At 38.2% G+C, this 24,385-nt stretch overlaps 1 protein-coding gene across 1 annotated transcript in view; it reads right to left on the reverse strand.

The window, feature by feature from the left end:
• Window positions 1-770, reverse strand: part of LOC107648788 (AT-hook motif nuclear-localized protein 7-like) — a 4,476-nt gene extending 3,706 nt beyond the window's left edge. The window contains exon 1 of the mRNA XM_016352606.2: window positions 6-770. Coding sequence (XP_016208092.1) covers window positions 6-453 — 448 coding nt within the window. The 5' untranslated portion in view covers window positions 454-770. The remainder of the gene's footprint in view (window positions 1-5) is intronic.

A 24,385-nucleotide genomic window follows, 5' to 3' on the forward strand; every position in this document is an offset into this window, starting at 1 on the left:
CTCACCCAAAGAAGAAAGAAGGTTCCAGCTTCCAGAAGCATGTGATTTTGCACTACTGCAACGACCCCGTTTTGATGAAAACTCTGAACCCGAACCCGGAGTTAGAGAGAATCCCGGTGGTGGTTGGTTTGGCACCCTGAGGTTCCCTTCAGAGTCATACTTTCTTGGTCTCCCTCTCTTCTTCTTCCCAAACAACTCCAAACTCCCTTGCCCCGAAGCACCACCTGTTCCTGTTGTTGCCGGTGACATTGTAGCTGTGCCTGGTGGCGCTTGTGGTTGTTCCCGTGGTGGCTGTGGTTGCGGTTGTGGTGGTAGTGGTGGTGGTTGCGGTCCTCCTCCAAGGTTTCCAAAGTTCAAGTTCATCACCTGGGGTGGAAACTGGGTAGTTACCGGTGTATCGGAGTTTGTGTTCCCGGTTGAACCGGAAAACACACCCTCCTTAAGTGGTTCCATTGAAGCGGAAAAGAGAAAGAAAATGAAGGAAAAAGAAAAAGAGGGTGCGTTGTTCTGTGGAATGTGAGTGTGTTTGATGTTTCAAGGTTTAGCAGAAAAACGGTTGTCACTTGCTGAGACTGAGAGGTTTGAACGAGAAGCAAAAACCTCTGCAAATGGCGCCACAAGTTGTATAAGCAACAAGGTGTAGGTAGAGTAGCTTTTTTTTTGTTTTATTATATTGTGTCCCTTTTTTGCTTTAGTCTTTGGTGAGAGAAATTATGAATGAATACTATTACTAGTTCTGTCTGTGCATTGGCATTAATGGAGGAAGAAAATTGGAGNNTGTTGATTATTTTATGCTATAGTAATTAATTATTGTTATTTATTATTTCGAAAGTAATAGTAATAGCATTATTATTGAGATTTTAATACGCCCAAGGTAGAGTACTAGCAATAATAATCTATGAGGATGTGTAAGTAACTCGATGTGGATAATCACGTCGTATTCCCAAATTACCCTCCCCTTATTTTGACCGTCTATATTCTTTTCCCGTAACACAAATAAAGTACTGGTAAAATGAAAGAAAAGTTTTGCTAAGTTTTTTTTAAGTTATATCTATAATTAAAACTGAAAATTTATTTAAGATTAAAATTGCTTGAATAAAATTTTGAATCGAAATAGTCTTCACCCACCCAATTTAGGCTTCTTCATGAATAAAGAATAACATGATTTTTTTTTCTTAAACAAATTTAAATAAAGAAAAGAAAATCCTAATTATTTCCTCCATTTCAACTATTTTCTAGTGTTTTTAGAAAAGTGAAGATATTTCAAATTGATTCAAACTATTGAATTGTAAGACAAAAAGTTTAATGTTCTTTCTAACATTGTGTTTTAAAGAGGATGTATTGCCGCCCCCATTCAATTTATTGCCACATTCCATTTAGTGATTTTTTATCTACTTGTTCCAAAATATTGTTAGTATTATTATTTTAAATAATGCTACACATCCAAATTTTTTTATTAACTAAATTCAATTAAGTTAGTCTATGTTGATATAAAAAATAGATTTTTTCGATTATCAGTGATTTTGACTATCGTAGTAATATTTCGACTACACAAACGAAATTGGACAAATCGAAGTCGACGAAAGATGGTACAAAGAATGTCGAATTCGAAAGGTAATTTGTGACCTTTAAGCATCAAGGTTTAAGTCGACCTTCAAGTTGAAGAAGGGAACATGGGAACAAAATTTGAGAAGCAAGTTAGTACTTGGAAACCAAAGAAGATATGGGTGTCAAAACTTGGAGATAGAGATTCTTTATAGTCAAGGCAAGGTTATGGCTGAGGAAAAGGAGCAAATAGGATCGTGGACAACATGCTCCAAGATCAGTTAATTTCATGATGTATAAATAGTAGAAATTCAGAAGTTGGGGACTTCACTAAAGAACACTAGATCATCACATAAACTCTCAGAATTCCCAATCTCTGCGACACAACGGAAAAATATGAAGTGCAAGTGCATGTGAGTGACAGAAGTCAATTTTTAACATATCTTCTTTTGCTTATTTGATTCATTGTAATTTATTTCCTTTATATTTTATTATTGCTTTGTTTTAATCAACATTTCGCACTTTCATCATTGTTTCTATTTAATTATTTATTCATTTGCCGTTTATCATCCATTTACAACTAGCACTCTTAAGATAAATTGTTTCGACACCAATTAAGTAATTTTCGGGTCGAACTCACTCCTTTTTATAAAAGTCGTATCTGCTCCCGGATACTTGAGATCTTGATACAAGCTCGTTTTGACACCACCTGTCAAAGTCGACTAAAAAAACGAGTGAAACAAATTGGCATGTCCGGTGGGACTCTAGGTTAAATTCGTGTCGAGTGGTGTATGCAATTAGACAGTGGTAAGTTAATCAGTATTGTTTTCTTTATTGTTTTATTTTATGCGCGTACAACAACAATTGCCTTTTCTATTTGCCTGACTAAGATCTGCAAGATAACTACAGCTTGCTCAATCCAACAATCCTCGTGAGATCGACCCTCACTCACCGGAGGTATTACTTGGACGACCCGGTGCACTTGCCGGTTCAATTATGAGAGTTCTGATGTCGTGCACCATATTTTTGGCGCCGTTGCCGGGGATTGTTCGAGATTGACAAACTACCGGTTGTGTTGTTGCTTAGATCAAGTACTTTTTACTACTTTTTGGTTAATTGTGTTTCTTGTTTTTTTCGAACTTTATTGGTTTCTTTTCTTAAAATTTTTCAAAATTTGTCTTAGTCATCTTTTTCTTTTATTTGAGTCTTGTGTCAAAATTTAAGTTTAGTGTCCTTTTTGGTTTTTGTTGGTTTTTCTTTTCTTAATTTTCAAAAATTGTTCTTGCTTGTTTACCTCTTGGTTCAAAATTTTTTGTGTTATTTTCTTGTGTTTGATCTCAAAATCTTTAAGTTTGGTGTCATTTAGTGTTTTTTCTTCAACTTTTCGAAAATGGTGTCTTTGATTTCAAAATTTTCAAGTTTGGTGTCTTGTTAGTGGTTGTTTTTCCTTTTTAAACTTTTTCGAAAAAAAAATTATTTCAATTTTGAATTTAAAATTTTAAGTTTGGTGTTTTGATTTGTAATCTTGTTTTTCTTGTTTAACTTTTCTATCTTTGAAATCTTTATCTTATCTTTTTATTTGATTTTCAAAATTTTGTTATCTTATCTTCTTTCAAACTTAAAATTTTAAATCTTAGTATCTTGTTAGCTTTTGCTTTCTTTTAAAATTTGAATTTTACAATTTATTAATTTTTTAAAACTTATCATATCTTTAACTTGAATTTAATTTTTAAAAGTTAAGTATTTTGTTTTTTTTCTTTCTTTTAAATTTGAATTTCAAAATCTTTAAATTTTAAAATCTTATCTTATCTTGTTTCTTTCTCTGTTGACTTTTTCAATTTTTGAATTTCAATTTCTTTATTTGACCTTTCATTTTAAATTTCAAATTTCTTTAATTTCAATTTTTTTTATTTTCAAATCTAGTAAGTTGCTTGTTTGTTTGTGTTATCTTATTTTAATTTTAAAAGTTTGTCTCTTTAATTCTTCTTTCTCTTTCTTCTTTTTCAAAACCTTCTAACTTCTTTCTCTCTCATCATTTTTGAAAATTGCTAAGTCTTTTCTCTCTCTTCTTTTTTCAAAAATCTTTTACTTCTTTCTATCTCATCTTTTTCAAAAATTTTGGAATTAATTCTCTCTGCTTATTGACGAGTGGATTCTTGCTAGTAAAGAATTTTATAAAAATAATCACGTTGTAAGTATAGTTTCTAAACCAGCAAGAGAATTCTTTCGTACAAAAACTTGTTTGTCACTTAAGCAAACCTAATAAAAATTAATAACCGAAGTATTTAAACCTCGGGTCGTCTCTCAAGGAATTGCAGGGAAGTATGATTTATTATTGGTTATGCAAAAAGGTATATTTTTGGGTTTGTGAAATAGGGAACAGGAAAATAAACTGGCAATAATTAAAGTAAATTATCATGAAAACCATTGCAATGTATAAAAACTGAAAATCCCATCCTAGTTATCCTTATCAGGTGTGATGAGAATTGTTTATTGCTCCCACTTAGTTAACCCTTACTAAATAAAGGAAAGTCAAGTGGACTAATCAATCTGATTCCTCAAGTCCTAGTCAACTCCTATGGAAAGACTAGCTTTAGAGGGATCTAAATCAATCATCAAATTCCAATTTTCAATCAACAGCTGAGTTTGATAACTCAAGTGTCACCAATTACTCAACCAAAGCAAAGGGGAAAAATCTATTCGAATAAAAATGCCTTAAATTGGAAGCAATAATAACATAAATAAAAGAAAGGAATCTTAAATCTGAAATACCTCAAATTGTATTAAATATAAAATCAAATCTAACATTGAAATTCATAACTCAAATTGGAAAAATAAACAATTAAAGTAATAGAATAAATACAAGTAGAAGAGAAACTAAATTAAAGGAACATTGAACCTGGATTTGAGAAGAAACAATCCTAAAATTAAGAAAAATCCTAATCCTAAAACCTAAGAGAGAGGAGAGAGCCTCCCTCTTTAAAAACTACATCTAAATCCTAAAATTGTGAATAATGAATGAATGATTGATGAATGGATTGATTCCCCCACTTTATAGCCTCTAATCTATATTTTCTGAGCCAAAAAGTGTGTTTTCTGATATGTCCAGCACGTGGCAAAGTCACGCGTGAGCGTCGTCCACGCGTGAGCGTGGATTGGATTTTTGCCAGGTCACGCGTGCGCGTGATCAACGCGTGCACGTCACCTATATTCGAGGTAACTATAGAAAATTATATATCGTTGCGAATCCCTGAATGTTAGCTTTCCAACACAACTAGAACCGCCTCATTTGGATCTCTGTAGCTCATGTTATGGTCGATTTAGTACCAAGAGGTCAGGCTGGACAGCTTTAGCAATTCCTTTAGTTTCTTGTATTCCTTCACCTTTTGTATGCTTCCTTTCCACCCTCTAAGCCATTCCTGCCCTATAAATCCTGAAATCACTTAACACACATATCAAGGCATCGAATGGTAATAAGAGAGGATTAAAATTAGCAACTTAAAGGCCCAGGAAACATGTTTTCAATCATAACACAAGATTAGGAAGGAAAATGTAAAACCATGCAATTAGTATGAATAAGTGTGCAAAGACTTGATAAAAACCACTCAATTGAGCACAAGATAAACCATAAAATAGTGGTTTATCACTTATTTTCAAAAAATCTTTTTAATAAAAGACACCTTTATTTTCTTTTCTCTTTATCTAAGTCTCTCACAAGGAGCTCTGTAAAGTCTGACATAGAGACTCCTTTCTTTTTCTCTTCTTGGTTTCTTTCTTTTGCTTATGAGCAGGAATAGGGATAAAGAACCTCTTATTGACCCTGATCTTGAACCTGGGAGACTCTTAAGAAGATGTTTGCAGTAAGCTCAAGCTAGCAGAGCCAAAAGGAACCTCACGGAAGCTCTTGAGCTAGAAGCTGAAGATACAACAATAGCAGCTAACCCAGATAATGGAGGAGATGCAAGAAAGGCCTTGGATCTTATACTGCACCCAATTCTAACTTCTATGGGCACATCATCTCCATACCTACCATTGGTGCAAACAACTTTGAGCTTAAGCCTCAACTGGTCACTCTAGTACAACAGAATTGCCGGTTTCATGGACTCCCGCAGGAAGATCCCAAAAAATTCATCTCTGACTTCCTACAGATCTGTGACACTGTCAAGACTAATAGAGTAGATCCAAAAGTTTACAAGCTCATGCTCTTCCCTTTTGCTATAAGGGACAGAGCAAGGCTATGGCTGGATTCTCAGCCTAAAGAAAGCCTAGACACCTGGGAGAAAGTGGTCAATGGATTCTTGACCAAGTTTTTTCCACCTCAGAAGCTGAGCAAGCTTAGGGTGAAAGTTCAGACCTTCAGATAGAAAGACAGTGAATCCCTCTATAAAGCTTGGGAAAGATACAGGCAACTGATCAGGAGATGTCCTCCTGAAATGATCTCAAATTGGACCATGTTTGAAATCTTCTATGATGGCCTCTCTAAAATGTCCAAGATGTCATTGGACCACTCTGCCGGTGGCTCCCTTCACATGAAGAAAACGTCTGAAGAGGCACAGGAACTTATTGACATGGTTGCGGACAACTAATACCTGTACACTTCTAAGAGGATCCCTGTGAACAATGACACAACTCAGAAGAGAGGTGTCTTGGAAGTAAACACTCTGGATGCCATCCTGGCATAGAACAAGCTCATGTCTCAACAGCAAGTGAAAGTAAGAGAGAGGAGAAGTAGGGTAGGTGAAGATTCTATGGGACCCACTGATCCTGAGAGGCTAGAAAATTTGAATTCCCTACCCCCTTGTGGGCATTGAACGCCCAGCTCCTGTTCCTAATAGGGCATTGAACGCTAGCAATGTGCTCCTAATAGGGCGTTGAACACCCATTGGGGTGCTCCTTCCTGGCGTTCAATGCCAGGTCTCTACCCCCTGGCTGGCGTTCAACACCAGTGATAAACCCATATTTTATGATGTATTTTGTGCTCAATTTAAGTGATTTATTGAATCCTTCACCCACTTATTCATGTAATTTGCATGGTTTTACTTTTCCTTCCTTATTATGTGATATATGTGAAAAACATGTTTCCTATGCTTTAGAAATATTAAAATTAATCATCCTTTATTACCATTCGATGCTGTGATTTGTGTGTTGAGTGCTTTCAGGCTTTATAGGGCAGGAATGACTTAAATGATGAAAAGGAAACATACAAAAATGGAAGAGAAGCACAAAAATGGAGTTTTGAAGAAAAGGGCAGCGACGCAAACGCATGGACGAAGCGGCCGCGTGCCTAGCGCGAAAAGGCAGCGATGCGGACGCGTGATTGACGCAGACGCGTGCCTTGAGCAGAACGCAAATGACGCGTACGCGTGAGCGAAGCGAACGCATGATAAGGAAAACTCCCAGATGACGCGACCGCGTGACCCACGCGGACGCGTGACAGACGCCACGCACCAGAAACTGCAGAAAACGCCCCCAGTGACTTCTGAAGCCCTTTTTGGCCTAGATCCAAGACCAGAAAACACATATTAGAGGTTATAAAGTGGGGAAATGCATCCATTCAAAGAGGAGGTCGATCATCATTCACTTTTCAAAGTTTAGATGTAGTTTTTAGAGAGAGAGGTTCTCTCCTCTCTCTTAGGTTTTAGGATTAGGATTCCTCTTAAGGGAATTAGGATTTCTTATTATCTCAACTTATTATTTCAACTTCCTCTCAGGTTCAATATTCCTTTTACTTTATATTTCTCTTTTACTTTCAGATACTTTAATGCTTTTATTTAATTACTTATGTTGCCAAATTGGCTTATGAACTATTCATGTTAGGATTTTCTTTATTTGATATAAATTGAGGTATTTCAGATTTATGATTCTTATTTAGCTTTTTATATTCTTCGCTTTAATTGATTAACTGGAGGCTCTTGAGTTATCAAACTTATCGTGATTGTTAATTGTTAATTTTGCTAATTGAATTGAATGCCACTAACTCTAGTCTTTCCTTAGGAGTTGGCTAGGACTTGGGGATCTAACTAATTAGTTCACTTGACGTTCCCTTACTTTCGTAAAGGTTAACTAAGTGGGATTAAACTCAATTCTCATAAGGATAACTAGGATAGGACTTCCGAATTTTCATACCTTGCCAAGAGTTTTATTAGATATTAATTTATTAATTCCTACAATTTATTTTCCTTGTTCAAACCTTCCAAAACCCAAAAACACTGTTTTCCATAACTAATAATAAGAACACCTCCCTGCAATTCCTTGAGAAGACGACCCGAGGTTTGAATACTTCGCTGCCAGTTTCTTCAAAAACTCCATTTTGTGCTTTCCTTCCATTTTTGTATGTTTCCTTTCCATCCTTTAAATCATTCCTGCCTTAGGAGATCTGAAAATACTCAACACACAAATCACGGCATCGAATGGTAATAAAAGGTAATTAAAATAATTATTTTTAAAGCATAGGAAACATGTTTTTCACATATATCACAAAATAAGGAAGGGAAAGTAAAACCATGCAATTTCACATGAATAAGTGGGTGAAGGGTTGAATAAATCACTTAAATTGAGCACAAAATATATCATGAAATATGGGTTTATCAATACTGCATAATTACATATAAAAAAAATGGTTGCACGCGATGCGTAAGCATCGCTGACGCGTCTGTGTCACAAGTGCATTAGGAAGAAAAAGTGAATAGAAAATCACGCGAAAGCGTGGCTGGAGGCGTGCCTTTGGCACAAATTGTTCCACGCGACTGCGTCGCTAACGCGTTCGCGTCAGTTGCAAAAACATGCCTCCCATGCGTCCGCGTCACTCACGCAAACGTGTGACCTTGTAATCGGCGTAAAGATCCAACACCTAGAAATCTGGGCTGGAATAATGTGACTGGTGTGGCTTTAGCACAAAACGGCCCATGCGTTCGCGTCCCTGATGCGAACGCGTCACCTGCAAAACACTCATCCCACGCGGAAGCGTGAGCGACGCGTCCGCATAGTGTGGATATCATGGCCCCCTAAATGGAAACAGAGAGTTACGCTAAAAAGACGCTGGAATTGTGCGTTTAGCATAATTTACAGCGACGTGGTCGCGTGCCTCACGCGTCTGCGTCATCCATCTTTTACCCAACCCACGCAATCGCGTCAATCACGCGACTGCATCAATCCCATTTCACCCTAGTCACGCAATCGCGTGCCCCACGCGTTCGCGTGAATTTAAATCCACTAACCCCAAGTCACGTGAACCCTAACACCATCGCGCCCATACCCCCCTCTTCTTCCCTTCTCTGCAACTCCCTCCTCTGCAACCATCACCACCGCCGCCCCCCTCTGCAACCACCCACACCACCGCAACCACCCAGACCCTCCGTCGCTACCCCCTCTCTTCCTTCTCCCCTCCTTCTCTTCCCTTCTCTTCTCTCCCCTCCGCCATTGCCCCCCCACCGAGGCCAAACTCCGACCGCTGCCTTCCACCACCACAGCATCACCACCCTCGCCCCCTTCCTCCTTACCTCCCCTCTCCACCATTAACCCCAACCCGAATCCCCCTGCCACCGCCCCTACTCTACCACCGCGCCGCCGTGCCCCTCCCCCAGCGCTGCCGCATCACTACCACCATCTCTCTGCCATCACCTCTGCTCTTACACATACCAGGTTTCGCCGAACGCCAATTTCTCTATCACTTGTAGTTATTTGCTTATTTTTCCGATTATGTTCAAATTAGGCTAGTTAGAGATGCATGTTTGTAGTGGATTCTAGGTGGTTCGGTAGCTAGAATGTGGTTAGTGGATTTAGGCCTGATAATTGCGCCGTTCTTGCTATCTGTTTTATCTATTTCGCAATTCTGATTTTGCTGTGATAATCATATTGTTCATACATTGTTCTTCCATGTTTCTTGCTGCTATTACATTGCTTTTTCATGTTCATATTATCTGTATCTATTTGTAGCTTTATTTTAATTTATATGAACTATTTTTTTCATACTGTTTATTTCCGGGATCATACAATTTTAGCCGGAATGCTGCCCAATTTTCTGCAAATTGTTTTCATGTATTGAGTTTGGTAACTTACTATTTTGCCTTACTTGGCTACAACCAAACCAATTCTTGCCTGCCTAGGCTAGCATTCTTATTCCTTTTGATCTCCTAGTTAATAACTTGCATTATTAATGATTTCATGTTAGTTTGACAACTTTTCTATCCTTCTAAATTATCATCAATAACCTGATATTTTTGCTTGAATATGAGTTGATTATTCTTTAAATTTGTGAATTTATTGTTACCTAGGAAACATTTATCATGCCACTCACTTTAAAATACTTTCTCCTAACTCACTGATTTCCACTTTCTAACCTCTTTTTCAATCCTAACCGATCTAACTTTCAAACTTCTCTTTTTGATTTTTAACTATTTACTTTAACTTTCTAACTCAAGGCATGATTATTGTTTTTCCTAATTAACATGAATTCTACTTATATTACATTTTGGATTGTGATTTTTCATCTCAGATTTCTAACTCAAATATAGTCCATAATGAACATATACTTAACTCATTTCATAATTCTACTGCTCTTTTGCCACTATGTGCTTATATTGTTATTATTTTATTTGCCTACTTGTTTTCCTGCTTTGTTCTTCAATTATACCTTGGAATTTCTGCTTTTCAGGATGTCTGACCCTCAGCGCAAAGGAAAAGGCAAAGCAACCACTGGCAAACGGAAAAGAGGCGAATCCTCTATGTCCATCCTCGACATTATGCATGACGACTCCTGGCGGAAAAAGCACTTTACCCCACAGGAGAAGGCTGACTAGCTCCTCACTGCCAATGATCCAGTTAAATTTGCAAACAGATACTGTGAGCTAAAGTATCCAGTGTTTGCCACCTCTAGGAACCTGTACCTGGAGAGAACTCTGAAAATTCCAGAAGAACTACAGCAGTACGCCTCCGAACAGATAAAACAGAGAGGCTGATTCTTCTTGGAGAGAAACTTGACAGAGGTCAATGCTTCCTGGGTCAGATAGTTTTACTGCAACTATTTCAAGACTTCCCTAGATGCAATGCACCTCAAAGGGAAACAGATTTTGGTCACTGAGGAAGCTATTGAGGACATCCTCCACCTTCAGCCTAAATTTGATCAGCCTGACGGTTACCAAAAGGCTGAAGAGGATATGCGCTTTATGAGATTTGACTGGGATGCTATCAAGCAGAGAATTGCCTTTGATCTTACTGTCCCATGGGTCATGGGAAAGAACACAGTGATGCCTAAGGGAATCAAGCTGATTTATCTGAATGATGAGGCTCGGCTCTGGCACCAGATTCTCAGCAACTATGTGATGCCGAGCACTCATGAGACAGAGCTGCTCGCTGCTATGATCACCCTCATCTGGTGTGTGATGGAGGGTAAGGACCTGTATCTGCCACGTTTCATCCGATATTATATGGCCAGGATCCATGTCAGAGGCACTCTTCCTTTCCCTTATCTGATCACCCAGCTAGGCCGTCGAGCTGACGTGCCTTGGGTGCTTGCTAATGAGAAGCCACCTGCTGCAGACTGCAAGAAGATTATCCCTCACAGTAGGAAGCTTCAGGCTTTAGGCCACAGACCCCCATTCCTCACCGCTTCTGATAAGACCGCCACACCTTCAGCTGCCCCTTCTTCATCCACTGCTGCGCCAGCTACAACCACTGCACCTCCACCTGCCTTAGAGCCTGTTTACCACCTCGTGCACCACTTATTTCAGTAGCTAGACCAGATGGATCGCTGCAACCGGCGGCGATATGAGAGATCTGAGCGTCGCAACAAGCGACGCTATGAGCACCTCAAGTTGATGATCCGATCCGGCGGCGACATCCCCTCCGAGCCTGACACACCATCAGAGCCATCTGAGGAGGAGGCGGACGAGCATGAGGAGGAGACACATGCACAGAGAGAGGCTGAGCAGGCAGGACCAAAGAAGGATACACCACAGCATGTGGAGCCACACCAGATTCAGGCCGCAGACCCACAGATTCCTCTACAGTCAGTGCCTCCACTACAGCAGACAGATCCTCCTACACTTATCCAGTCTGCAAACCCTCAGGCCATCACAGAGACTCCAGCAGCCCATCCTTCCGGTGATGGCACTTCTTCGCACCTAGTTTGAGTAAGCATCGAGGACGATGCTATATTTTAAGTGTGGAGAGGTCGCCATCCCTGGCCTATTTTTTTTATGAACCACTACAGACTCTTTTTTTTATCTTATTTTGTTTATTTTTCTGTATTTTTATTTTTATTTTTATTTTTCAGTACTTATATGTTGTTCTTTTGCTGTATCTCTACTTTATTTCCGCATTTTGCACTTTAGTTTATATCTTAGACATTTAATTTAGTTTGCAATTCTAAACTTATTAGTTATAGAATATGTGGATTAATTAGTATAGTTTACCCCTTTAGCATATAATAGTTTAATTCAATTGAAAATAAAAGGAAGTAAACTGGAAACTTTAGTAAATTAAAACAATCCACACACCTTGTATATATAGCATTACATGTTAGTTAGTTAACAACATTTCATCAAGGAGGAATGCTAAGATTTTAAAAGCCACCTTAATATTTATATTGAGAATAATGGGAACTCTTGAATTCTACTTGCATGACATGTTAACTGATATATGATTTTTGATCTAGAGAACACACAGCCTGTGAGTTTTGAGCTTAATTGTATGGTTACATTCAAACCATAAATTTCATTCCTGTGTGTTTTGCCCTTCTTTTTCATTCTGATGTTCTTTACTTTGTTTTAATCTATATGTCCAATATAGAATATAGATACATACCAAGAGATGATTGAGGCCATAATTTGAATTTTCCCTCACTTATCCCAAATTAGCCTACCTTTTACATCACCCTTGTTAGCCCCCTTGAGCTTTTTAATCCCCTCTTGTTCTATAACCACATTACTAGCCTTAAGCAGAAAAACAAAATAAAAATCCCAAGTTGAATCCTTGGTTAGCTTAAGATAGATATTGTGTACAATTTCAGAGTGGGAAATTTTATGGGAACATGGGATGATAGAACACAAAGTAGGGATTTAAAAAGAACAAGTTGTTTCAAAAAATAAAAAAAAATTGAGAAGCACGCTCATGTGAAATCAAAACAATTAAATTACCATGTGCATTGATAAAAAAAAAATTAATATTTTCAGTATTTAAATAAGGGGATAAAAAATTTCCCCAAATGCAAAATAAAAAGAGTCAATACACATGGGACAAAATTTCAAAAATTAAAATTAATGCATGAGCTTGCAATACAAAGTGGGAAAAATTTGGGTAAATAGGTAAAGGAACTCTAAAATTATATAAAGTATGTATGTTAGGTGAGATCTTAGACTAATCAAGGATTCACTTATTAGCTCACTTAGCCTTATACATATACCCTTACCTTTACCTTGGCCCCATTACAACCTTGAAAAAGACCTCATGATTTTTGTATGTCTGTATTCCATATTTGTTGATTGGTTAGATGAAGAACAAAGTTTTAGAAAGCAAGGATAGAAAGAAGAATAGAGTGATTAACCCAATAAACATTGAGTGACTAGAGAGTAAACACAAAATCCAGTGAGGGTTCAATAGCTCATCACCATATATCTCTGCTTAATTGTTAATTGTCTTGCAAGTTTGTGAAATATTTTTACCCATCTCAATTGTAAAAGTGCTTTAACATTATATAGGGTTTGGCTATGCATATATGATTCCTTGAGGATATGAATTAATTTAACTACATGTAAGTTTTATATACAAGTGAATAATAACTAGAATTGCATGACCCATTTAGGTAGTTTGCATTTAGAATAGAATGCATTGCATGAGATTTCACCACTTTAACCTTACCTTATTCTTTATCTTGGATTTAGCATGAGGACATGCTATTGTTTAAGTGTGGAGAGGTTGATAAACCCATATTTTATGATGTATTTTGTGCTCAATTTAAATGATTTATTCAATCCTTCACCCACTTACTCATGTAATTTGCATGGTTTTACTTTCCCTTCCTTATTATGTGATATATGTGAAAAACATGTTTCTTATGCTTTAGAAATATTAAAATTAATCATCCTTTATTACCATTCGATGCCGTGATTTATGTGTTGAGTGCTTTCAGGCTTTATAGGGCAGGAATGACTTAAAGGATGAAAAGGAAACATACAAAAATGGAAGGAAAGCACAAAAATGGAGTTTTGTAGAAAAGGGCAGCACGCGAACGCATGGACGAAGCGGCCGCATGCCCAGCGTGAAAAGGCAGCGATGCGGACGCGTGACTGACGCGGACGCGTGACTGACGCGGACGCGTGACTGACGCGGACGCGTGACTGACGCGGATGCGTGCCTTGAGCAGAACGCAAATGACGCGTACGCGTGAGCGAAGCGAACGCGTGATAAGGAAAACTCCCAAATGACGCGACCGCGTGACCCACGCGGACGCGTGACAGACGCCACACACCAGAAACTGCAGAAAAATCCCCCAGCGACTTCTGAAGCCCTTTTTGGCCCAGATCCAAGACCAGAAAACACAGATTAGAGGTTATAAAGTGGGGGAATGCATCCATTCAAAGAGGAGGTCGATCATCATTCACTTTTCATAGTTTAGATGTAGCTTTTAGAGAGAGAGGTTTCTCTTCTCTCTTAGGTTTTAGGATTAGGATTCCTCTTAAGGGAATTAGGATTTTTTATTATCTCAAATTATTATTTCAGCTACCTCTCAGGTTCAATATTCCTTTTACTTTATATTTCTCTTTTACTTTCAAATACTTTAATGCTTTTATTTAATTACTTATGTTGCCAAATTGGCTTATGAACTATTCATGTTAGGATTTTCTTTATTTGATATAAATTGAGGTATTTCAGATTTATGATTCTTATTTAGATTTTTATATTCTTGGCTTTAATTGATTAACTTGAGGCTCTTGAGTTATCAAACTTATCATGATTGTTAATTGTTAATTTTGCTAATTGAATTGAATTCCACTAACTCTAGTCTTTCCTTAGGAGTTGGCTAGGACTTGGGGATCTAACTAATTAGTTCACTTGAGTTTCCCTTGCTTTTGTAAAGGTTAACTAAGTGGGATTAAACTCAATTCTCATAAGGATAACTAGGATAGGACTTCCGAATTTTCATACCTTGCCAAGAGTTTTCTTAGATATTAATTTATTAATTCCTACAATTTATTTTCCTTGTTCAAACCTTCCAAAACCCAAAAACACTGTTTTCCATAACTAATAATAAGAACACCTCCCTGCAATTCCTTGAGAAGACGACCCGAGGTTTGAATACTTCGGTTTATAAATTTTATTGGTTTTGTTACTTGTGACAACCAAAATGTTTGTAAAAAAGGATGATTGCTTGGTTTAGAAACTATACTTGTAACGGAAATTTATTCTGAATTCTAAACCGTCAATCATTCATTCTTTAGCCAGCTTCATGATCCCTGGCTGGCGTTCAATGCCAGTAATGCTGCTCCTCATGGGCGTTGAACACCCACTCTATCCTCCTTGTCTGGCTATTTCTGTTCTAACTACTGCACATGATCACAAACTGAAAGAAATAATAAGGTAGGATAAACTTAAAGAAAAACAACAATAACTAAGTAGGATTGGGTGTCCTCCCAACAAGTGCTTCTTTAACATCACTAGCTTGACGGTTAGCTCCTTACGGAGATGGATAGGGGCTCAGAATTTTGCCCCTTTTAGTGAACTTCTTTCTTGTTCTCTCATGGATAAGTTTCACATGTTCCATAGATAGGATCCTGTTCACAGTGTGTGGAATGATTGGGTTGTCAGTGAAAACGACTCTCATGCTAGGTGAGAGGCTTTCAGTGGGGTTTTCTTATCTGTCCAGCCTTTAAGTACCTTCTTCTTAGTACCAGTATTTTCAGTGCTTGATAATGGCTGCCCAACACCAAACTTAAAGCTGGTGTTTGGGGGCTCTATATGGCTTTGCACTGAGAGAGAGGGTTGGAACACTAAATGTTGCACAATTGTCTCTTTTCTGTCAGAGGGAGAGTTGGGTTTAGGCATCTTGAATACGATGTGGTCCTCCCATAAATGTAGAATCACTTCTCCATTTGCTACATCAATGATTGCATTGGCAGTGGCTAGGAAGGGTCTTCTTAGGATGATGGATTCATCCTCTTCCTCCCCAGTGTACAAGATTATAAAATCTGCAGGGATGTAAAGGTTCTCAACCTTTACTAAGACATCCTCTACCAGACCATATGCCTTCTTCATTGAATTATTTGCCATATCTATTGAGATTCTTACAGCTTGTACCTCAAAGATTCCCAGCCTCTCCATTACAGAGAGAGGCATGAGGTTTATGCTTGACCTTAGGTCACACAGAGCCTTCTCAAAGGGAATGGTGCCTATGGTGTAAGGAATTAGAAAGCGTCCGAGATCCGGCAGCTTCTGAGGTAGTTTCTGCTAAACCAAGGCATTGAGCTCTGTGGTGAGCACTGGATGTTCTTCCTCCAACGTCTCTGTTCCAAATAACTTGGCATTCGGCTTCATCAGAAGTCCTAGGTACCAAGCAACTTACTCTTCCCTAGTTTTCTCTTCTTCATCAGAGGAGGAGTACTCTTGGTGCATGAAATTGTGATCTCAACGGTGCCAAAAACTTGGTACGCATGATTGTAATCTCAACTCCTTTTCACAACTCTGCACAACTAACCAGCAAGTGCACTGGGTCGTACAAGTAATAAACCTTACGTGAGTAAGGGTCGATCCCACGGAGATTGTCGGCTTGATGAAAGTTATGGTCATCCTTGTAAATCTCTGTCAGGCAGATTCAAATGGTTATGAGGTTTTGATAATTAAAATATAAATAAAATATAAAATAAGATAGAAATACTTATGTAATTCATTGGTGAGAATTTCAGATAAGCGTATGGAGATGCTTTGCTCCTTCTGAATCTCTGCTTTCCTACTATCTTCATTCAATCATTCATACTCCTTTTCATGGCAAGCTTTATGTTGGGGGATCACCGTTGTCAATGGCTACCGTCCGTCCTCTCAGTGAAAATGGTCCAAATGCGCTGTCACCGCACGACTAATCATCTGTCGGTTCTCGATCATGTTAGAATAGGATCCATTGATCCTTTTGCATCTGTCACTACGCCCAACACTCGCGAGTTTGAAGCTCGTCACAGTCATCCCTTCCCAGATCCTACTCAGAATACCACAGACAAGGTTTAGACTTTCCAGATCTCAGGAATGGCCGCCAATAATTCTAGCCTATACCACGAAGACTCTGATCGTGAACCAGCAGGCTAAGAGATACACACTCAAGCTATTGCAGATAGAACGGAAGTGGTTGTCAGGCACGCGTTTATAGATGAGAATGATGATGAGTGTCACGGATCATCACATTCAATAGGTTGAAGTGCGAGTGAATATCTTAGAATAAGAATAAGCTTGTATTGAATAGAAAAATAATAGTACTTTTCATTAACTCATGAAGAACAGCAGAGCTCCACACATTAATCTATGTGGTGTGGAAACTCCACTGTTGAAAATACATAAGTGATGAAGGTCCAGGCATGGCCGAATGGCCAGCCGCCTAAACATGATCAAGAGATAAAAATTGATACAAAGATAGTCTCAAAAATGATCAAAAAGATCTGAAATATATCACTAAAAGTAGTTTTTATACTAAACTAGTAACTAGGGTTTACAGAAATGAGTAAATGATGCAGAAATCCACTTCTGGGGCCCACTTGGTGTGTGCTTGGGCTAAGCATTGAGCTTTACACATGTAGAGACTTCTCTTGGAGTTAAACGCCAGGTTGCAGCCTGTTTGTGGCGTTTAACTCTGGTTTGTAACCTGTTTCTGGCGTTTAACTCCAGAATAGGGCAGGAAGTTGGCGTTTGAACGCCAGTTTGCGTCATCAAAACTTAAGCAAAGTATGGACTATTATATATTTCTGGAAAGTACTGGATGTCTACTTTCCAACGCAATTGAGATCGCGCCAATTGGGTTTTTGTAGCTTCAGAAAATCCACTTTGAGTGCAGGGAGGTCAGAATCCAACAGCATATGCAGTCCTTTTTCAGCCTCTGAATAGTTTTCTTGCTCAAGTCCCTCAATTTCAGCCAGAAAATACCTGAAATCACAGAAAAATACACAAACTCATAGTAAAGTCCAAAAATGTGAATTTTGCATAAAAACTAATAAAAACATAGTAAAAACTAACTAAATTATACTAAAAACTACCTAAAAATAATGCCAAAAAGCGTATAAATTATCCGCTCATCAACTCTTCAGATGCCATAATCTTTAACCAATCATTCAAGGGAACTTCAATGGGCTCCTCATGAACCTTGGGTTCCATTAGTTCTTTAATAGGAGAGTTCTCAGTGGGCTTAGGGTACCCAACTACTCCTGTTATGGCGTTCAATGCCACGATTTATGTCTATTTGGGCGTTAAACGTCCCCAACTACTCCTATTGTGGCGTTCAATGCCACGATTTATGTCTCTTTGGGTGTTGAACACCCAGCTTGTGTCCCTTTGTGGCGTTCAACGCCAGATGTTGTGCCTTTTTGGGCATTGAACGCCCAGTAAGGACCTTTTTACTGGCGTTCAACGCCAGGAATAGTGCTTTTATGGGCGTTGAACGCCTAGTAAGGACCTCCTTAGTCACGTTCAACTCCAATACACCCCTTTAGATTCGGCCAAAGTCTCTACAGTGATGACCTTGCATTCTTCTCTTGAGTTAACCTCAGTGTTACTTGGAAGAGTATTAGGAGGAGTCTCATTGATTCTCTTGCTTTGCTGACCAACTTGTACCTCCAGATTTCTGATGGAGTATCTAGTTTGTTTTATGAAACTATGAGTGGTCTTAGAGAGTTCAGAGACTATGGTTGCTTAGTTAGAGAGGCTTTGCTTAGAAGTCTCCATCTGTTTCTTCCACCTTGATTATTATTGAAGCTTTGCTGAGGCTTCTGTTGATCCTTCCATGAAAAGTTAGGATGATTTCTCCATGAGGAGTTGTAGGTGATTCCATAGGGTTCTCCCATGTAATTCACCTCCTCCATAGTTGGTTGATTTGGATCATAAGCATCTCCTTCAAAGGAGGTATCTTGAGTGCTGCCAGTTGCAGCTTGCATTCCAGTCAAATGCTGAAAGATCATATTGACCTGTTGATGCCTGTACGCAAACTCCACACTTCCGTACAGGCAGTACTAGCATGTGCACTAGGTCGTCCAAGTAATACCTAAGTGAGTCAGGGTCGATCCCACGAGGATTGTAGTTTGAAGCAAGCTATGGTTATCTTGCAGGTCTTAGTTAGGCAGAATCAAAAGGTTGTTGAGCAATTAATAGTAATGTTGTATATGGAGTAGTAAGAGTAATGTGTGAAAGGATTATTATAACAGAGTGCTAATACTTTAAAGATATAGTTGAGAGTTGGGGTTGCTTTGTCTTTCTGAATCAACTCTGGTACTATTGCTCTCCTTGCTTGTGAGTGATTTCTTCAATGGCAGGCTGTATGTGATTGACACTGGTTTGAGCAGTTGCCAATACTCCTCCAGATTTGAACCCCAGGTTTAGTGTGGATCTATCTCTACTTTAGGGTGAAGCGCGTACAGTCTATTCTCCTTTATGATCCTACTCAAAACGCCACAGACAAGGTCGGATCTTCTGAATCAGAAAATGCTGCATCTTTGGATTCTAGCCTCTACCACAGAGACCCTAATCTCTCCGGAAATTAGATGAATTGATGTCTTGAGAAGTCCCCAACAAAGTCATGGATTAGCCGTCTGAGAGATGTATATTCAAGCTGTTGGTCGTCCTTATCCGGTGAAAGATGCATTCTGACCCAAGTAGACGCGGGTAGTTGTCAGGCACGTTCATCTTAATGTGATGAACAGAGCTAATTGGTTAGATCATCCTACTCACCATGATGAAGTATGAATATACATCTTAGAATTAATCAAACATGGATCGAAGAGGAACAGTAGTACTTTTATTAATTCATAGGACTCAGCAGGGATCCTCCCCTCAACCTAGGAGGTTTAGAAACTCATACTGAGGTAAGATACAATGAAAAACGTGTATGATGGTAAAAGTGATGTAAAAGCGTTAAAATAAAATGAATTAAATCCCTTAAATACAAATGGATATAAAAAAACAAAGTGCATGACGATTGGATTCCTGGTAATTTAAAATTTTATAAAAATATAATCGCGTTGTAAGTATAGTTTCTAAACCAACAGAGAATCCTTTCGTACAAAAGTTTTGGTTGTCACAAGTAACAAAATCCAATAAAATTTATAACTGAAGTATTGAAATCTTGGGTCGTCTCTCAAAGAATTGCAGGGAAGTATGATTTATTATTGGTTATGGAAAAAGGTATATTTTTGTTTTGGGTTTTTTGAAATAGGGAACAAGTAATTTAAATGGAAAGGAAAATAAATTAATAATTAAGAGAATCTCTTGGAAAGGTATGAGAATTGGAAATCCTATCCTAGTTATCCTTATCAGGTATGATGAGAATTGGATTTTAATCCCACTTAGTTAACCCTTACTAAACAAAGAAAAGTCAAGTGGACTAATTAATTTGATCCTCAAGTCCTAGTCAACTCCTGTGGAAAGACTAGCTTTAGAGCGATTCGAATCAATTAGCAACTCCAATTTCAATCAACAGCTGAGTTTGATAACTCAAGTGTTACCAATTAATCAACCAAAGCCAAAAGGGAAGAAAATCTACTCGAATGAAAATAATTTGGATAAATCAAAAACATCAATAACATAAATAGAATAAAACGATCTTATATCTAAAATACCTCAATTTATATTAATTAAGAAAATCCTAACATGAATGGTTCGTAAGCCAAATTGAAAAGATAAATAACAATTAAAGTAATAGAATAAATAAAAGTAGAAAATAATTTAAAGGAATATTGAACCTGTAATTGAAAGGAAGTAGCCTAAACATAATAGAAATCCTAATCCTAATCCTAAGAGAGAGGAGAGATCCTCTCTCTCTCTAAAAACTACATCTAAAACCTAAAAGTGTGAATTATGAATGTTGTATATCTGTTGTTCTGTGTGTTCTTTGATTCCTCCATTCTCTGGCTTATATTCTGTGTTTCTGGCTTGGATTTGGGCCGAAAAAGGGTCCAGATGTCGCTGGGGGCGTTTTCTGTAGATTCTTATACGTTGCGTTTATCACGTGTACGCGTCAGACACGCGTACGCATCATTTGCATTCTGCTCAAGGCACGCGTCCGCGTCGTCCACGCATACGCATCGCTGCCATTTCGTGCTAGGCATGCGCTCGCATCGTCCATGCGTTCGCATCGCTTCCTTTTCTTCAAAACTCCATTTTTGTGCTTTCCTTCCATTTTTGTATGTTTTCTTTCTGTCCTCTAAACCATTCATGCCCTATGGAACCTAGAATTACTTAACACACAAATCACGGCATCGAATGGTAATAAAGGATAATCAAAATTAATATTTTTAAAGCGTAGGAAACATGTTTTTTCACATATATTATAAAATAAGGAATGAATAGTAAAACCATGCAATTCATATGAATAAGTGGGTGAATAATTGATAAAAATACTCAATTTGAGCACAAGATGAATCATAAAATTGGGGTTTATCAACCTCCCCACACTTAAACAATAGCATGTCCTCATGCTAAATCCAAGAGAAAGATTAAAGTTAGAATGGTGAAATCTTATGCAATGCAATCTATTCTAAATGCAATCTACTTACATGAATCATGCAATTCTAATTACTATCCACCTATATATATAGAGCTTACATGTGGTTAATTTGATTCATATTTTCAAGGAATTATATATGTATAGCCAAACCTAAATCATGTTAAAGCACTTTCACAATTGAGTTGGGTTAAAATATTTCACAAGCTTGTAAGATAGTTAAATAATTAATTCTGGATATATGGGAATGAGCTATTGAACCCTCACTGGATTTTGTTTTTACTCTCTAGTCACTCAGTGTTTGGGGTTAATCACTCTATTCTTTTCCATTCATGCTTTCTAAAACTTTGTTCTTCATCTAACCAATGAACAAATATACAATATGTACATACAAACATCATGATGTCTTTTTGAAGGTTATAATGGGGCCAAGGTAAAGGTAAGGGTATATATATAAGGCTAAGTGAGCTGTAAATTGAATCCTTAATTAGTCTAAGATCTCACCTAACATATACACACTCTACAAAATTTTAAAATTATCCTGGTCTTCCCATAATTTTTCCACTTTGTGTCACATACTCATGTACCAATTTTATTTTTGATTTTACTTCCATGTGCATTGATTACTAAACTTATTATTGGAGTAATTTTGTCTCCTTATTTAATTATTTAAATAAATAAATTTTTTTTTAACATAAACATAACATTTTCAATGCACATGGTATTTTCATTTATTTTGGTTTCATATGAGTATGCTCCCAAAATCCTGATTATTAATTTAATCCTTTCCTATCAACCCATGTTCCCATGTTCTCCCCACACTTAGTTGATACACAATCTCTATCTTAAGCTAACCAAGGATTCAACTTGGGATTTTTAATTTGTTTTTCTGCTTAAGGCTAGTGATGTGGATATAGAACAAGAGGGGATTAAAAGGCTCAATGGGGTTAACAAGGGTGATGTTGGAGGTAGGCTTATTTGGGATAAGTGAGGAAAAATTTAAATGATGGCCTCAATCATATGCGGGTATGTATCTACATTCTATATTGGACATATAAATTGAAACAAAGTAAAGATTACAAGCATAGAAAAGAAGTGCGAAACACACTGGAATGAAATTTATGGTTGAATGTAACCATACAATTAAGCTCAAAACCTCACGGGTTGTGTGTTCTTTGGCTCAAAAACCATATATCAGTTATGTATGTCATGCAAGTAGAAATCAAGAGTTTCCATTATTCTCAATGTGAATCTTAGGATGGCTCTTAAAATTTTAGTGTTCTTCCTTGAAGAAATGTTGTTAAATTAAACAACATTTATTGCTATATATATAGAGTGTGTGGATTGTTGTGATTCTATTATACTAAAGTCTCTAGTTTACTCTTTTATTTTTTAATCCAAGCTATCGTATGCTAAAAGGGTAAACTAAACTAATTAATCCATATATTCTATATCACAACTTAATAAGCTAAAAGTGCAAACTAAACTAAATATCTAAGATATGTATATAAATTAAAGTACAAAATGCAGAAATATAGTAAAAATACATTAAAATGTGCAAGTACCGGAAGATAAATAAAAATAAAAATACAGCAAATAAGCAAAATAGGATTAAAAAGAGAGTCTGAAAAGTGGTTCACCAAAATAAAGTACGCCAGAAATGGCAACCTCCCCACACTTAAATAAAAACATCGTCCTCAATGCTCACTCAAGCTGGGTCTGAAGAAGTGTCATCTCCGGAAGGGTGTGCAGTAGGTGTCTTAGGGTCTGTCTGCTGAAGTGGAGGCTCTGCCTGTAGAGGGATCTCTGGATCAGCCGGCTGTATCTGATTGGGCTCCTCATGGTATGGCACAGCCTGCTCAGGTCCTGCCTGCTCAGCCTCTGCACGGGCCTCCTCCTCATAATCGCCTGCCTCCTTCTTAGATGGCTCAGAAGGGGTGTCAGGCTCGGAGGGGATGTCGTGATGGCCAGATCGGATCATCAACTTTAAGTGCTCATAGTGTCTCTTGCTGCGATGCTCAGATCTCTCATATCGCCGCTGGTTGCGGTGCTCCATCTGGTCCAACCGGTCAAATAGTCGATGCACGAGGTGGTAGATGGGCTCGGAAGCAGGTGAGGGTACAGTAGTGGTGGCTGGTGTAGCAGTGGATGCAGAAGGAGCAGCAGAAGATGTGGCTACCTCAGCAGAGTCAATGAGAAAAGGAGGTCGATAACCCAAAGCCTGAAACTTCCTGCTGTGAGGATGATCTTCTTGTAGTCTGCAGCGGTTGGCTTTTCATTTGTCGGCTCGCAGGGCACCTCAGCTCGAAGGCCTAGCTGAGTAATCAAGTATGGAAAAGGGAGGATGCCTTTGACATGGACTCTGGCCATGTAATACCGGATGAAGCGGGGCAGATATAAGTCCTTTCCCTCCATCACACACCAAATGAGGGTAATCATAGTAGCTGGCACCTTTGTCTCATGAGTGCTCGGCATCACATATTTACTCAGAATCTACTACCAAAGCCGAGCCTCATCATTCAAATAAATGATCTTAATTCTTTTGGGGGCTACTGCGGACTTTTCCATGACCCATGGGACAGTAGGATCAAGAGCTATGGTCTTCTTGACTGCGTCCCAGTCAAATCTCATGAACCGCATATCCTCCTCAGCCTTTTGGTAACCATCTGGCTGATCTGATATAGGTAGGAGCTGGAGGATTTCTTCTATTGCTTCCTCAGTAACCAGAATCTGCTTGCTTCTAAGCTGAACTGCATCCAAGGACATTTTGAAGTAGTTACAATAGAATTCTCTGACCCAGGATGAGTTGATCTCAGTCAAGTTTCTTTCCAAGAAGAACCAGCCTCTCTGTTTAATTTAGTCTGAAGTGTATTATTTGAGTTCTTCTGGAATTTTGAGGGTCCTTTTCAGGTATAGGTTCCTGGAAGTGGCAAAAACTAGATACTTTAGCTCACAGTATCTGTTGGTAAACTTGACAGGGTCTGTGGCAGGCAGTAACTGATCGGCCTTTTCCTGCGGGATAAAGTTCTTCTCTCGCCAGGAATCATCGTGGAGGATATCCAAAATAGAGGTAGAAGCTTCTCCTCTTTTTCTTTTGCCAGTGGTTGCTTTACCCTTTCCTTTACTTTTAGGGTCAGACATCCTGAAAAGCAGAAA

This window comes from Arachis ipaensis, chromosome B06 (assembly GCF_000816755.2).
Source record: "Arachis ipaensis cultivar K30076 chromosome B06, Araip1.1, whole genome shotgun sequence".
NCBI classification, from domain to species: Eukaryota; Viridiplantae; Streptophyta; class Magnoliopsida; order Fabales; family Fabaceae; genus Arachis; species Arachis ipaensis.